We start from the raw sequence: 15,615 nt of genomic DNA, 5'->3' as shown, positions 1-15,615 counted from the left end.
ATTACCTGTTTTTAGTCCAAACCAATCATACATTCCTGTTTGTCATGCAGTGGTATAGACAAGAGAGGCTTTTACATACTGTATGTTGGCACATATGCTTTCCATAGGTGTGGCAATTGTTCCTAAAATGTATATTTCAAAAGATGTTCACCTTTTGACCTTTGTTTCTAAAGCAGTTTGTTGAAATATATCAAACTGTTTGCGGTGAATATCTGTTGTGTCCCCTTTAATGAATGTATTTTTCACTTGAATGTTTAATTATTAATAGATCATGTTTACAACTATAACAGCCTCTTAACCTGTGCAAAATTGAATTCCAGCTTTCACATTTGACAAGCTAAAAACGGACAGAATGTAAGTATAAAAACATTAAATTGGTGATTAAAATGGCCTGATAAACGATGTATGTTGATTGTCATTTAGCTCCAAATACGTGAACAGCTAAAACTCAAGAAAAAGTCACTAATATCTTGTTCCTTCTGACCTGGATTAATGTGCTAACAGTGATTCAGAGAACTACTTTTAGCACATTTAAGGAGTGAGTCAGTTAAGGCAGATGATTAAGTCAACATAGGAAATCTTTCTTTGGTCGGACATTTTTTTTTTTAAGTCTGTGAGAATCATTGTTGTCTATTTTGTTGATTCAAGGCGCATGTTTACAAGACATCCTGAGAGGAACCTGCCCGCTGGTATGACTGCTATGATAAAACACACACACACACACACACACACACACACACACACTGAGGACTTGCCTGTGGTGATGAGCCACACCAGATCACTGGCTGCTGTGTTTGTGTTAGCCCCCTAAACACAGAGCATGATTCAGACTAATTCTCCCACACACTCTGTTTACACTTCTGGTTCATTGAGGTACTATTAATCTCTCAGGTCTGAATATTCAGGCACTGACATTTCATTCAATATTTTCTGTGAGATTTGCAAAGGCCTGTGTGCTTCATGTTGGTACAGCTACAGCAGAAAGTGCATAGCCTACACCCAATTTAGTTAATCCCTGCTAGACTTTTAATGAGGAGTGCAGAGTGTGATAGTGAGTTGAAAGCAGTGAGCAACCCCAAAGATTTTTAGTAGCCTAAGTCTTCTTTTTTTTTTTAAATATCTCTATTCAAAAGGATTTAAAGTCAACCACTGTGTGATGTTGTTTCTTTTTCACAAGTTTGCAAATAAGTAAAAAAGCGACCCATGACGCTCCATCCACTGTGGCTTCCGATCACTTTTCCACTTGTGCTTCACCCGGAACTCACATGTCCAAATACAGACAGAAAGGGGCGGGGCCGGACACTGCCCTTATTTGGAGTTCCACTAAAGCGGTCACTTTGGCTTCAAGTCAAAGCAAGCCTTCGGATTTACAGTGCGCTGCTTGCAATATTTACAAGCGATTAACTCCGTCAATTACTGTCTTTGTTAAGTGTTGCTGCTTGAAGAAGACGGTTTCCAACAGTTGTTCTGCAATACAGGACGGATAGTAGGATGGGACAGTTTGAGCATTCACTAAAAGCAACAAAAAAGCATATTAGCGTATAACAAATTATTTTTCTTTAGGTTTATTTGGGCAAAACGTATTTAAAAGAAAGGCCAACACATAGAAATATTTCAATATGTGTATGAACAAACAGTATAAGGCCTTTAATAAGTATTTTAATTCTTTACGACTACAGCCTCTTTCTCTGTCTCTCCATCTCACACACTGTCTCTCACTCGCACACACACAGCTGCATAAAAAGCTCCCAGTGTGCGTGATAGTCCACAATGGACATCATAATGCCTGATAATAATACAGATAACAGCTGTTGAATCCCTCTAATGTTTTCCACAAGGACAGGAACAGAGGAGAATCGTCCCGGAGAGGGACGCATCTGGAGCAGCAGTGAAGATTTGGTAAACTTCTGTGGCTCGCTATCTATCGGAGCCTTTTGCCTCCACTGTAGTTTCCACAGCCTGACGCGCGGAGAGCATGGGTGCTGGGCGCTCTGTCCATATTTGGTCATCTACGTCACGCAAATGTTCCATCCCCCTATTTAATACAGGCAGACTGGAGTCCCCTATCCAGCTCCAATAGAGCAAGTAGAGCTGCTCTTGTGCAACCAACACCACCACCACCTCCTCCATTGATTCACAGACTTCACATTCCCCCACAAGCAGCCCATCAGCTTCCACAGTGATCAGATTAATAACAACAGTAGCCTGTGATCACACAGGAGGAGATACCCGGCGCTGCTCGTCCTCCGCGGGATACTTGGATACAGCAACAGGATCCATCCCTGCTCCTCTCCTCTTTTTTCTCTGATCCACACCTGTGTTTTCCACTTTTGAGAACACCCGCTGTGTTTTTTTTTCTGAGTAACTACTTGGATACCTGCGAGTTGTCCTTTTTATAAATGTCGGACTGACTATAACTGCTATGACAGGGAAACTAGCGGAGAAGCTCCCTCTTACGATGAGCAGTTTAATAAACACGATCCCTGACAGTCTCTACCCAGAAGAGGACATCCCGACGTCTATGAATATTTTCACCAGTACGGAATCTATTAACCACTATTCACAGATGAATACAGGTAAGATTTTTTTACTTTTCCGTGTATGAGTGTTTTGATAAAAGTGGTTCAAACTGCGATGCGTAAGGCAACAGTTGTCTTGGGTCTCGGAGCACCTGTTTGCGCTCTGGCTGTTGCGCACAGACTCCCGTACTCAATACTTTTTCTCGGGGTCAGGTGTAACACCGGGCTCTACGAATTAGATACACCTTTAATGTGACTGACTCTCTGGTCAGGCATGTCATAATTGTTACGTTTCCTTTTATGTGTATCATTGTCCGTAGCCGAAATGTCTCTCACGCAACATAAAAAAGGTTCTGAAATCAAAACTTTTAAAAAACCAAATGCTAAAACATTATACTTGTAAAAATCTACACGTGTATAGTGATTTTAATTTGCCAAAGCTGAGGAGTGTTTGAGGAAATGTCTAATGAAGGGCTGTGGAAAACAGGCTGTTATACGCAAAGTACTCAAAACGCAATCGACTCCTGACTGAAACTGAAATCTCAACTCTCGGAGTGAATACATTTCTGTGGTTAAACTGCAAAATGCCACTGATTCATTAATCTAACATCCACCCGCAAAGATGGGTCAGCTATTTAGGAGAATGCCTTTCATTCACAACTCTATTAACATGACACGGATTGGATTTCAGTAGGCGTGTGTGGCTGCTTTTCCCTATATAAAATGTTTAGACACAGGGCCCCCTGAACCCACTTAGTCACTAAATTGCGAGGCCGAATATATTGATTTATTTGGTGCTAAATCCAGATTAAGGTTTATTTCTGATTAATTCAGACGCCTCCAAAGATGACTTTAGGTTCGGCTCAGTGTTGGCATTAAATCAATCACTAATTGTACAGGCTCACCTTCGGAGGTGATGGGTCAATGCTGCACCAAATATACATCTTTAGTATCCTGGCGTGGCGAGGATCACCGTGATGCACTGACCGCAATTTACATTTGCCCTGTCGAACTTTGCATGAAACATTTTTATTCTCACGTTTTTTTTCACGATTTAAAACAACCCCTTATTTTTAAATTACCCCGTAATGAACCCCCTTATTTACCTACTGTAAGAAGTGTGCGTTTTTAATTATCCCAGCGCCAGGTCTTATAAATAGTATACCTCGTTTATTTTTAAATAAGTAAATTAAATACAGGAGACATACTTGCAACATATGACATTTCTCTATTAACAAGGCAATACAATGTTTATTTATGTTTAATTGTAGTGACCTCTGACAGGAAATATTGAAACAAATTAAGCTGAATATGTTTCAGTGCAGGTGTGTGTTGCTCTGTTAAATATGAGTCATCTTGATGAAATTCACGTTATACACTCAAAATGTAATATATATGATTTTTTTGCAGATTTAATATTTTTGTGCAAATAACAATAATTTCTTTTTAGAGTTCCATGTGTAATATTTCCAGTGAAGCAGCTGTTTACTTTGCTCCTCAACGCCGCCTAATAAGAAATAGTGATGAATTATTGTATGCCTCTTATTCTCTCAAAATAAATCCCACAGTTCAAATAACCTCCTAAAGACCAATTATTAAAGTTTAATGCTTTAATATCAACTCAGGCTTGCTTTCCAATTCCAAGCCCCCCCCCCCTAAAAAAAATATGCCACAAGTGTCATTGTCCATATTCACCTCGTGTCTCAATGCCATTGTGCTATAAGTAATTTAGCTTTTGTTTGCTCAATTATGATCTGCCTTTAGCCAAATTCCAGCGGGTGGTAATTACTGGGAGGGAATATTTAAACACTCCTGTGTATCATTCTCTGCAAATGAAAAGAGATGTCTATTTTAACTTGTGTGAAAGAAAGATTTCATTTTAAACGTCTCACATTAAAGCCCTGAGAGCACGATCAGCACATACATGAATCCCCATTAAGCACATCTGTGATGGTTTTTATGGCATCTTTGGAATAAGTTAAATGTGTGAAGTGTAAGATTCTGTACAATTAAAATATCAGGGAAATTTGGGGAAATGTTGTTAAGCTCACTAATGCCGAGATTGGATTGGAAACACTTAAAATGTTTTACCCCGTTATGTGCAGATGCTGCAAATGTGTTTTGAATCCTTGAGCGTGATAGATGTGGCGTCTCCCTTATAATCCTCCCTGCTGTAAAGAAATCAGATCTTGCCATTCAGTTTGGCTGTCCTCCTCAGGGACACAATGACTGGATCAAAGGGGGTGTTTAGGTCTTGATTTATGAGGGCTTGTGGGATCTGAGAGAGAGAGAGACACTGTCTCACATGCAGCAGTCACTCACTTAACTTACAGGTCTGACAGCGCTCACATTTCTTTATGAACTCCAGTGGACTTCTTTTATTTTTCATTTGTTGGCACACTATTACAGAGAAATGCAAAAAAGCTGAATTTTGGAAAAACCGGATTCTTCAAGATCACATATCTTCACAAAGTGAATTTTCTAGACTTTATTTAACAACTTTTGCCACATTATCAGCTCTTGAAAGCTTTTCTTTTCAGCTTTTTTAAATTCTTGTATGTGCAACAATATGGATGATGTATTCATTATGTCTGTGTTTGTGCTTTTGTCTAGATAACATCATGGACCTGGGCATGGGAGGCGAGAAAGCATCCGCAGAGATTCAGTATGGATCCAGCTTCCAGTCCAACCGCAGCGGGCAGACTGTCACCTATCTGGGGAAGTTTGCCTTTGACACTCCTCCGTCAGGGGGCCTCGGGGGCTCCGGGTGGTGCTCTGATAACAACATCATCAGTCTTGTCAGCGCGGGGATCCTGGGCGTCTCTCCATCACCCGGCACGGTCACGTCGCAGACATCGTCCTCCGCAGCCAGCATGGGCGGACAGACGTCAGACATGGATCAGGTGTACGGTCCTCCGCTGCCTGCCTACTCCACCTGCGGCGACCTGTACCAGGACCAGGTCTCCTTCCACCACAGCCCGGCCACCAGCAGCGGACTCGCCTACCCGGGCAATGACTACCACTCCACATCCAAAGCCTCCATGGATGGCAGCCTTTTCTCCATGATCCCCGACTACAACCTTTTCCACCATCAGGGGGATGTTGGCGTGATGGAGCACAAGCCCTTCCAGAGCATGGACCCCATCCGAGTCAACCCTCCTCCCATCACACCCCTGGAGACCATCAGGGCGTTCAAAGATAAGCAGCAGATGCACCCAGGTTTCCACGGGGGGCAACAGCACCCTCCTCAGCACCACCCACCCCCACAGACTCTCACCCTCAAACCCATACGACCTCGGAAGTACCCCAACCGTCCCAGCAAGACCCCTGTCCACGAGCGGCCGCACGCCTGCCCGGCGGAGAACTGTGACAGACGCTTCTCGCGCTCAGACGAGCTCACACGTCACCTTCGCATCCACACAGGTCACAAACCCTTCCAGTGCCGAATATGCATGCGCTCCTTCAGCCGGAGCGACCACCTGACCACACACATCCGCACACACACCGGCGAGAAGCCCTTCTCCTGTGAGTTCTGTGGACGCAAGTTTGCCAGGAGTGACGAGAGAAAGAGACACTCAAAGGTGCACCTGAAACAGAAGGACAAGAAGCCGGCTGATAAGAGCAGTGGGGTGGCTGGGAGCCACAGCTCGCCCCCCAGCTCCTGTGGGGGGCCGACAGGGGGAACGTCATGACCGTCACTACACACACTTGGACTGGACCCTCACCATGCCCCATAAAGAGACTTGGGAAGACGGGATCACGTCCGCTATGAGATAAATAGGTGACTCTTTTACTCTCTTTTACATCCCCCGCTCTTATTTCCATAGTTCCTTCTATTTTGAGATGGATGACTTTTAGTTTAAGAAACAAAGGAGAACGGCTGCTACACCCTTCTCTTTCAGCTACTGTAACACAAAGAAGGGCCCCTTGGCACATGCTGTCCACAAGGTCACTTCATAGGTTTGTGGGCTGGATACACTTTTGTCAATTTTACTGAGAATTTCTAAATTGAAAGGAAGCCAAGGGTCAAAAAACTAAATTAAATGGAGCTTATTTAAAGGGTGAGTTGTCTGGGATGTATGCATTTATTTTATTAGGCTGTTTTAAAAAAGTGCAATTGGTTATATTTGTGTACTGTCATGGATACCTTATTAGTGGCACTTGACGGTCTTTTTGTTGTATTTTGTTGAGGTGTCGTGTTTTTTTATTTTCTATTTGAATGTTGTTTTCTCAAAATGTGCCAAATGTATTGTGGTGACACAGCCAACCTTGTTTTTGTATTATTGTGCCTGACATCTGCCAAACATAACAGTGATATCAGCTTCGCACACGTGTTGATTTAACGGGAAGATCAGATTCAAATAGATGTACCTGCACAAATTGGTCTCCATAATGACTGAATGGGTTACACAAAGCAAACCGATGTCTTGTCTTGTTACTTGTACTTATAAAACAAACATGCCTGCAGCAATCAATGCCTCTGCCAATACTTTATTTATTTGTAGTCACTGAGAGACACTGTGTATTTGTGTTGCCTTTTTTTTATACGGTGGCTTTATGTGGCGTTACCAGATATCATTTCTTTTTTAAAAGCTCACCAATACTGTTCATTTTTCTTGAGTTCTGCAATTATATGCAATATATTCATTACATGTGCCACCAACCCGTAAATCAGATGAACCAAGAGCACAGTTAGACAGACTGAACTATTTAAATAAATAACACTGGGTTGTAAACCAGCAGTATATCAAAGCAAAGAGGAATGAAGGATTCACGGTGTAAAAAAGACTACTTGGTATAAATCACCTAAATCTGACCAGCATATGTAAGGGGAAATGTCCATATCCATGTTTACATCTTTTTAATACAGAGAGACTGAGTTGTGACTTAGGGACTTGTTGTTTTTGTACAGTATACACACATGTATGCAGGTAGCTATACAGTAGAATTTTCAGTTTTGTACTCAAATGTCACCATAACTCAGTATTAAATTGTGCATATATGTGCATGCCTTCATGCACACTATGTAAATACAAATGACTGCATAAACAAGAACTCTCAATTGACTGAATGCGTGTGGGAATGTGTCTTAAAGCTTTTAGTAATGTAGTTATAATACGGAATATTTTGTTGTCATAGGTTATTTCAAAAACATTTTAGAGCACTGCAATAGTGCCAAATATGGTGTATTATCTTCCATGAAAGAAAAAAAACAATAATAGCATTTGTAAGTGGTTTAAGGAAGCACTAATGTGTTCTTTGAATAAACAGAAAGACTTTTTACATTTTGTTTATCTCCATTATAGTAGCAATCAGTTATTTCAATTAACACATCTTCCTAATTTCTGAGCAAACACTGGTTTCTCTCAGATGGACAGAAGACTAAATGACCAAATCCATTATAGGGCAATGCCAATATTGGTCCGTCTCTGATTGTTAATTTGTCCTGATTTGAAATAATAACTATTCCATTGTGCTATGAAACATGTTGTGTAAGCTTATCTCCTCTGTGAGCTTCTATGGGATCTTAACATTTTTATTATAATGATATTTACAACAATGAATACATTCTATATGCTTAGAAAAGCATATTCCCTTTCTCTTAAAAATATGGCTTTTTTGGCAGTCCAAAAATGCGATTTGGCCCATTGGATTAAAAATGTGAGTTGCTATAATAAGGTTATCCATGTTTTAATATAGTTTCTAATGAGTCCTACTTGGACCAACAATATTTCTGGTTATTAGTTGTGCTCTCTAACTACTAAAAAAGTGTATGCCCTATTCCAAGCTTGAAAAAAAAAAACATATTATCCCAGTCAGTAGACACGGCAATCAGACTTAAAGAGAATATCGACTGATAGATGCAAAGGCCAGAGGAAGGGTTCAGGAAGCAATGCCCAAGAGAACACAGGGCACACAGAAGGCCATGTTCTCCCCTCCTGGAACAACCAGTTTCACTGCTGAGCTTCCTGGCAACTTTCCACTTCTTTTCCAATTAATGTGGCCTCGGAGAGCCTCAACTCATCTACATGGATAAATGAACAGAGCTCCTTGCACTTTTTCAAGTAGTTTAAAAGTCCATGCACCCTGTAACATCTAAATGTAAATCGATAGTTTTGTATTATGAAAAATAATTGTTTTGCATGGATGGCAAACCAAACTTTTCTCAGCTTAACTCAACTGAAATCCCAAACTACCAAACTGAAAATATAATTTATTCCACATTACACAACATTTCTTATGTTTGATTCTTATTAAACATTGTGACTAAATATTACTTGTGGATTTGCCGAAATCTTGCAATGGGACTCTAATGTAAACATCGTGTAGCAGACAGCCTCGTGGAGTTAACTCAAATAAATATATATATAGAACGTACACGAGTTGATAGGAAATACGAAATGTTTATCTGGAATAATTTGATGTTAGACATTGTTCATGATAGACCTTGAATCTTTTTTGATTTATTTGACCAAAAATGTTGCTCTTGTGTGCTCTTGATTTGACACTGCTGGTGAGAATGGGTGTTTTTAACTATAATATATAGGATGTGGCCTCCTCTGAGAGAAAACTGTCTTTATGTGTTGCTTTGTGTTGAGGAATGATGCAGGGTAAGGTGGAGACTACACCAAACCATTTCCACATCTAAATGAAGCCATGTAATTACCACTTTGCAAACTCAATATTTCATCGTTCATATCCTCTCACTGTGTTTGTCACTTTTGTTTGGTGACACTTTTATAATGGACAGAAAGGTTTTGTAAAAAAGTATATGATCCCCCCTCCATCCCACTCCTTGAATATAGCTTGGTGGTTGAACAATACAGACTGCACCGTGTTCTGCTGAACAATAACTCTGTGTAATGTGTGAATGCTGTAGAAACAACCCCCTCTTAATAATGCTTCTCTAAGAATAATTTATATTATGCTTTTTTCATGTTTTACTGTCCAAAAGTGGGCGGCTGAAACGCTCTGAAATTGGAATTTGCCTCATCCTCGTTCTCTGCTCCATGTTGGATCTGAGCCAACATCTGCAGCCATCTTTGTGCCAAACTGGGTTGCAGGGTTGGCTGATCAAAAACAATATGAGATGAGAACTCCACAGGAGAAACAAATCATAAATGTGACCTCAGTCTGCTTGCAGTTGAAGGCAGCCTTGTGCTAATGTTTGTGTTTAACTGTTTGATTTAGTCTCCGTGCAGTTGGCCTTGGGCACGGCAATAGGCTTGGGCTCATTCGTGACAATTAATAATTACAAGATTTAAAAAAAAATACTCATCTTTTTAAGAGATTTCCATCATGTGTGTAGATATAGGCTACTCGTGTCATCTTATGGACAACAGGGTGGCTTCAGGGATTGTGTGGTCTTCAACAGTGACACTATGGTGTTCAGGTGGAGTCGCTACTCACTGTTTTCTGTTGTGTTTTCCTTTTCATTACAGTATATCCTCATGTTTGCATGTGCACGGAAATGTTCCAAAGTGCTGCCCTACGATGCGGTGGGTGGTGCTCATTTCTTTATTATGCATGAAAATAATTCACATTTGGTGAAACGGGATAACAACAATTCAAGACGGACAATTGAAAACACACACTGGGATAACTGTTCTGTTGGCTTTTTTTTCTCAAGAAAACAAGGGGTCTTGTTTAAAATGTTGTTGATGTCTTTAGCCTATTTCATGTTTTTATTACCTTATAATAAGGTCATTTTATGATGAGCTGAATATTGAAATGAATTTTACTATATCCTTGTGATGGGGAGATGTGCTCCCCTGTTTACTTGGCACTTCAGTTTGTTGTAATGCAACTGTTTTGTTATTTCTATGTAAGTACTTGAATAAAGAAAAATATCACTTGCCTTCAGTTTTCATGGGTCGCTTCGTGCACGCACATACCGAACAGATCTGATCTGATAAAAGTATCAATACTAAAGTGTAAAAATACTCTGTTACGAGCAAAACTCCAACATTCAAATGTGTACTCAACTAAAAGTACAACATTATTGGCATCAAAATATACTACAGGTACACAAAGTAAAAGTATTAATTATCCAGTATGGCCCATTTCAGATTTAAAAATAAAACGTTATTGTACAATAGTGTCAATGTTGCACTTCGTAAAGGAGAAGAACATTTTAATGACTTGAAGCTGGGTAGCTTCTATAATAATACATAATGATGTATTAGTTGATTTATATTCTGTATTATTAATATATATCTCCAAAGTAGTAAAGTAGCATAACGTTAAAATACACAAGTGAAGTACCTCAAAATTGTACTTCAGTACAGTACTTGAGTAAGTGTACTTTATTACATTCAGTGGTTTAAAGTAGGCCTAACTAAGTACATTCACTCAAGTACTGTACTTAACTACAACTCAGAGGTAAATATTGTATATTTACTCAACTACATTTATGTAGTACCTTTAGTGACTTTGCAGATATGTATTAATGATAAATAAAATAAAATAAGATAAGACTAGTTACACCTGGATTAAATTCACATGCTGCCCAGCAGTAAATACAATAATACAAAATAGCCCCACCTTTACAAGCTTGATATACACATCAATACATCAATAATTATAATCAAACCATATGATATTATACAGAAATTGGCCGTTCTGTACTTAAAGTACTTTTAGTACCTATAATATAGTACTTTTAGTAGCCTACTTTAACTACATTTAGATGCCAATACTTTTGTACTTTTACTTGGTTAACATTTTGAATACAGGACTTTTTCTTGTAACATAGTATTCCTACACTTTGGTATATATCTACGTTTACTCAAGTACAAGATCTAAGTACTTCTTCCACCTAATATGGTTAATATTTATTTTTCTGCCATAAAACTTCTTGAGAGGAAACAGAATCGGCTAAGCTCCGTACTTCCTGTTTAAAGCTCGACTGTTGACTGCTAGAAAGGGATGAGTAGCTCGGAAGATATTAAAACCACCCAATGAAACTGGAATAAAAGTTCACTCAAAATGAGCTGGTACGTATGTTGACTAAATCGTTATTTTAGCATATTAAATTAAAGTGTAAACTAGAAAGGATACATTAATAGTGTCTCGTATACCGGGCTCCGGCTACTTCCTGGTAGCAATACACAAACATTGACGTTACAGTAGAGCAGGAGTTAGCTTTAGCTTGTTAAACTCATGAATAAAACCTTTTTAGAAAGACAATAAAAGAGTTAAAATGGGAAAAGCAGCGTCTGTATCGTTAAACAGGTGCTAGCAAAGCAGTATTTGTTGTAAACAGTCAAGCTAAACAGAAGTATGTTATGATAAAGTCGTATAACTAGCTTACTTGTTCGTTCGCTACAGTAACGTTGCTACTTTGTTGCTGAAACGTTAGCAAGCAGTTTAACCTCACGTTATCTAAACAGCATTATTAACGCTTCTTTCTGACTTTACAGCTGCTTGTTGACAGTTAAAACGAACAGGTTTGTAATTAGCATAACATGGAAACTCAATGTGAAGTTAGCAAAGAGTTAGGTCAACAGGGTCAACACTGAAGCCATTTAAAGAGACTTGGACATTACTGGTCAACTGGCTAGCTAACGTTAGCCTTTGGGGATGCAGTATGTTCAGTATCATTGAGATGTTATGTTAACTTACTTTGGTTTTACTCTTCTCTAATGCCGAGTTGTTCCTAGTAGGTAGGTGGGTATCGTTAAGTCAGTGTATTGATACCCTTAATGTTTACAAGCATGGCTCTTGGCCACCTATGTTGACATGTTTACGTTGTTTCTTAGTATTTGGGGACGCTTTTCAACATTCACCTTAACTTTAGACTACCAATTCACAAGTCTGATGATACAGTAGCTACTGCTGGCAAGTTATAGGTATGCTTTTAAATGTCAGGTTTAAAATCGACACAGGTGTTTGCAGATCTTGTCTTTTGTGTAGCTGACACAATCAGTTGATTTTATTCTGTATTAGGCTCACAAACAATCATTTGGCAAATATGTTGTTGTCCATTTATAGTAATGTCTCTAATAAAAATGCTCAGACTTTGGAATCTGGCTTCCCAAGATGGATAATATGTTACTTTGTAGTTGTATGAGAGTGAAATTAATATAGTTTTGCGAATAGGGACTTGATAATCAATTTCATTATGTAACCAGTTTGTTGTGATGGACAGTTCACACCAATTTTTCCTTAAATGAGAGAATAATTGGCAGATTATTGAAAATAACCCAAATGCAAGGAATATGAAAATGTTGACCACGTCGTTCTTATTAATTAACGGTGACTGACTTGTACGTTTTTAGTCCTTGTAGTGCTTTGTTATTTTCTATGGAGCCAGATGATTGTGGAGCGGAGTTCACTGAATGAAGAGAGGTGTTGCGAACAGTTGGTCTTATGACGTAGTCTGAACGGATAAGCTGTACACATACTAGCTGAATCTGCATCTTGTCATCGGAGTTCTTCCATACAGCTGGTGATGTCCCTCAGAAAGTAAACAACAGCAAACAAGACTGTTATCAGATTTTAAGCCAAATGGCAACAAGAACTAAAGTATTCGTCCACAACAGAACATGCTTTGTGCATTTCTGATTCTCTTCTCAGACATGTTAATATGTGTATTCAAATAACATCTCTATGATATATAATTAGCTTTACATCATCACTATTTCCAGCAGGTTTTTGCTTATGAAAATGTTTACTCTGAGAATTTGGCTACCATTTTCTCCACGTAGTCTCTAATTATGTCTTTGTAATAATAGCTATAGTCTAAATATGTAGTTGTATGTACTCTATTTGTGTTTTGTTCTCAGTAAACATATCAACAATATGACATTGTATTTTCTTTCATAGGCATTTGTGTCGTCTTGATATTTTTAACAACTTTCCTTGCCAAGTTTAGTTTTCTGTTACTGGGAAACAGTTCCCCATGAGTTCAGCAAGATGTGTTGTCTGCTGTAAAGTCTGACACATCAGGCCGATTTCGGCCGTTTTCGTAAGTCGGAAGACGAAGCGTGTCTTGTCGCCCCAAACTCAATTTGGTGTGTCCCACACTGGCGGCCGTGACACGCCTTATTTGGACTGCCTGACCCGATGCATGGCCGATTCAACATGTTGAATCGGCCATGCATCAGGTCAGGCAGTCGGACCAAACCATCACTCTGATTGGCTGTTCAGCTAGCGAATCAGTGCATGAGAAGCGAAACGGAAGTGAGGGAAGTAAACAAACGATTTAAGAAGGCACACACAGACTGATATTCATTTTCATCTCATCATGGCGATCTGGAATGACGCAAACGAAGACCTGGTCTTCCGCTTCTTGAGAGACTGTTGCTTGAGAATGTCTTCCACAAGTAACACTGCAATGGCTGATAGCTCCAGTGCCGCACGAAACATGTTTTAGATGGACGAGAGGGAAAATGGAACGCACACGCTATTTGTTGTTGTTTATATCACGCAGTCTGTTCTTCTTCTCTGTCTTCCGGTTGTTGCCTATTTTGAATGACGAATACACACGACCGCCGCCTGCTGGTAAGGAGAGTTATTGCCACTCACGCACTGAAGTCTTTGCGGTGTGTTCCCGTGCGACACATGGCCAAAACACAGGAGAACACGGCGACGCAAGAGCTGGCGTCGGCGAGTCCTCTGGTGACTGCTTGGTGTATCAGGGCCTTAAGAGAAAAAAAGGAACAGATAACGGCTGGTCATCCAACGCGATGAATTCAGCTATCTTGGCTGTTATTGTGTTGGCCTTTTCACTGTTCTGGGGCAGCTTCTCTTTCCTTTTAAAAGTCTCTGAAAGTGTCTGTTGTTTCAGTGCCGATACCTGAGTGGCCGCTGTGTACTCGTCGTGTTGTTGTTGGTGTTTGTTTCTCAGGTAGTGTATTAGATTGGTCGTGTTGAACGTAGCTCTGTTCTTTCCACCATGCGGAACCTCCGCCTTGCAAACATTGCATCTGGCTGTTACACTGCCTTCGCTTTCAATTTTATAATACTTCCAAACTCCTGACATTTTCTCTGTCCCGACTCCCGAGTCACCAGCTGAACGTAGCCTCTCGTTAGCTTACTGCTACTATTAGACACTGCGCCCACTCTGTTGCCAGATTTGAGAGAAATAAGCAACCAGGGGCCTATACTGCGAAGCTGGTTCAACCTAACCTGGATATGTTTGAGTTAGCCGGTTGGCCTAATCCAAAACATACGCGCTCTCGCTAAACGGTCCTACGACGCTGGTTATCAAGTGGATCGCTCAAGCCAGCCGTGTCCTATCTAGTTAGGTGCGCGTTCACATGAAAGGGGTGGTATCTGGAGCATTCGACCAATCACAAACATGGAGAAGCGTACTGACAGCGCAGCGTCATACTTCCTGAATGAAAAGTGAACTTTAATACTAGTCAAAAATGAAGAAGTTAAACTTTAAACATCCATGACTTAAACACTTTATCCAGGATAAAAGCCACATAGCTGCACCTGCAAGGTGAATACAGCTGGAAAAAGAAAAAGTGTTTGAATGCGTACATTAACAGGTTTATGATATCACTGCCCCGTCTAAAACACGATCTGACTTCAATTACATTTGTCTCGAGTGTTTTGTCAACTTATGTGTTGCTTAAAATAATACTTCTGCATACAGTATGTGACGCTGTGAGTGTTGCACGGCCAGATACGGCTCAGCTGACTCAGATAAGGAGATATGTGATACATTATGACGTGATATGCCGCGGACTGTACTTAATGTACTCTGATCCGGTTACTTATGTTGTGGCCGATATTTAAGTAAGCTTTCTTAACGCTAATGTTATAATAGTCAGATTGCTCTGAAGATGGGAGGTGATATTCTATTAATGTTCACGTTCACACAGTCGGTGATTTTTGCCGGCCGTCTTTCCTGCGACGGCAGCTTTTCTGTATTTCCTTTCTCCTGTAATATGACTTGATCGCTTTAAACTCCGCACACTGAGCTCTGATTGGTCAGCAGGCGGTGCTTTCACGGAGTTGAGCTCTTAGCCTGCAACCTAACCTGGTCCCGACCAGGTTAGCTGCTTAGCATATATTACCATGGAGATCTAGCCTGCTAAAAAGAGAACCAGCTTCGGATGACCGGAAAGCCGGAGTTTTCCCT

General features: G+C 40.1%; 2 protein-coding genes across 3 annotated transcripts in view; both read left to right on the top strand.

Annotated features, from left to right (window-relative positions):
• Positions 1 to 2,097: 2,097 nt before the first annotated feature.
• egr3 (early growth response 3) lies at positions 2,098 to 7,800 on the top strand. 2 transcript variants are annotated; one of them, XM_034092055.1, is made up of 2 exons: positions 2,098 to 2,576; positions 5,133 to 7,800. In XM_034092055.1, exons 1-2 carry the CDS (start codon positions 2,423 to 2,425, stop codon positions 6,209 to 6,211), a joined length of 1,233 nt encoding a protein of 410 aa, XP_033947946.1. In that variant the 5' UTR covers positions 2,098 to 2,422; the 3' UTR covers positions 6,212 to 7,800. The 2 variants fall into 2 exon arrangements, with proteins under 2 accessions (XP_033947946.1, XP_033947947.1); XM_034092056.1 differs by lacking the exon at positions 2,098 to 2,576 and adding an exon at positions 4,793 to 4,852.
• A 3,596-nt stretch (positions 7,801 to 11,396) lies between these two features.
• The window catches only part of bin3 (bridging integrator 3), a 37,982-nt gene continuing 33,763 nt past the window's right edge, over positions 11,397 to 15,615 (top strand). Inside the window, exon 1 of the mRNA XM_034090370.2 lies at positions 11,397 to 11,515. Within this exon, the coding sequence (XP_033946261.1) occupies positions 11,508 to 11,515 (8 nt within the window). The 5' untranslated portion in view covers positions 11,397 to 11,507. The remainder of the gene's footprint in view (positions 11,516 to 15,615) is intronic.

The sequence above is a fragment of the Pseudochaenichthys georgianus genome, chromosome 9 (assembly GCF_902827115.2).
Source record: "Pseudochaenichthys georgianus chromosome 9, fPseGeo1.2, whole genome shotgun sequence".
Classification (NCBI taxonomy): domain Eukaryota; kingdom Metazoa; phylum Chordata; class Actinopteri; order Perciformes; family Channichthyidae; genus Pseudochaenichthys; species Pseudochaenichthys georgianus.
The sequence above is the reverse complement of the archived record's forward strand: the minus strand, read 5'-3'. Positions and strand labels throughout refer to the sequence as shown.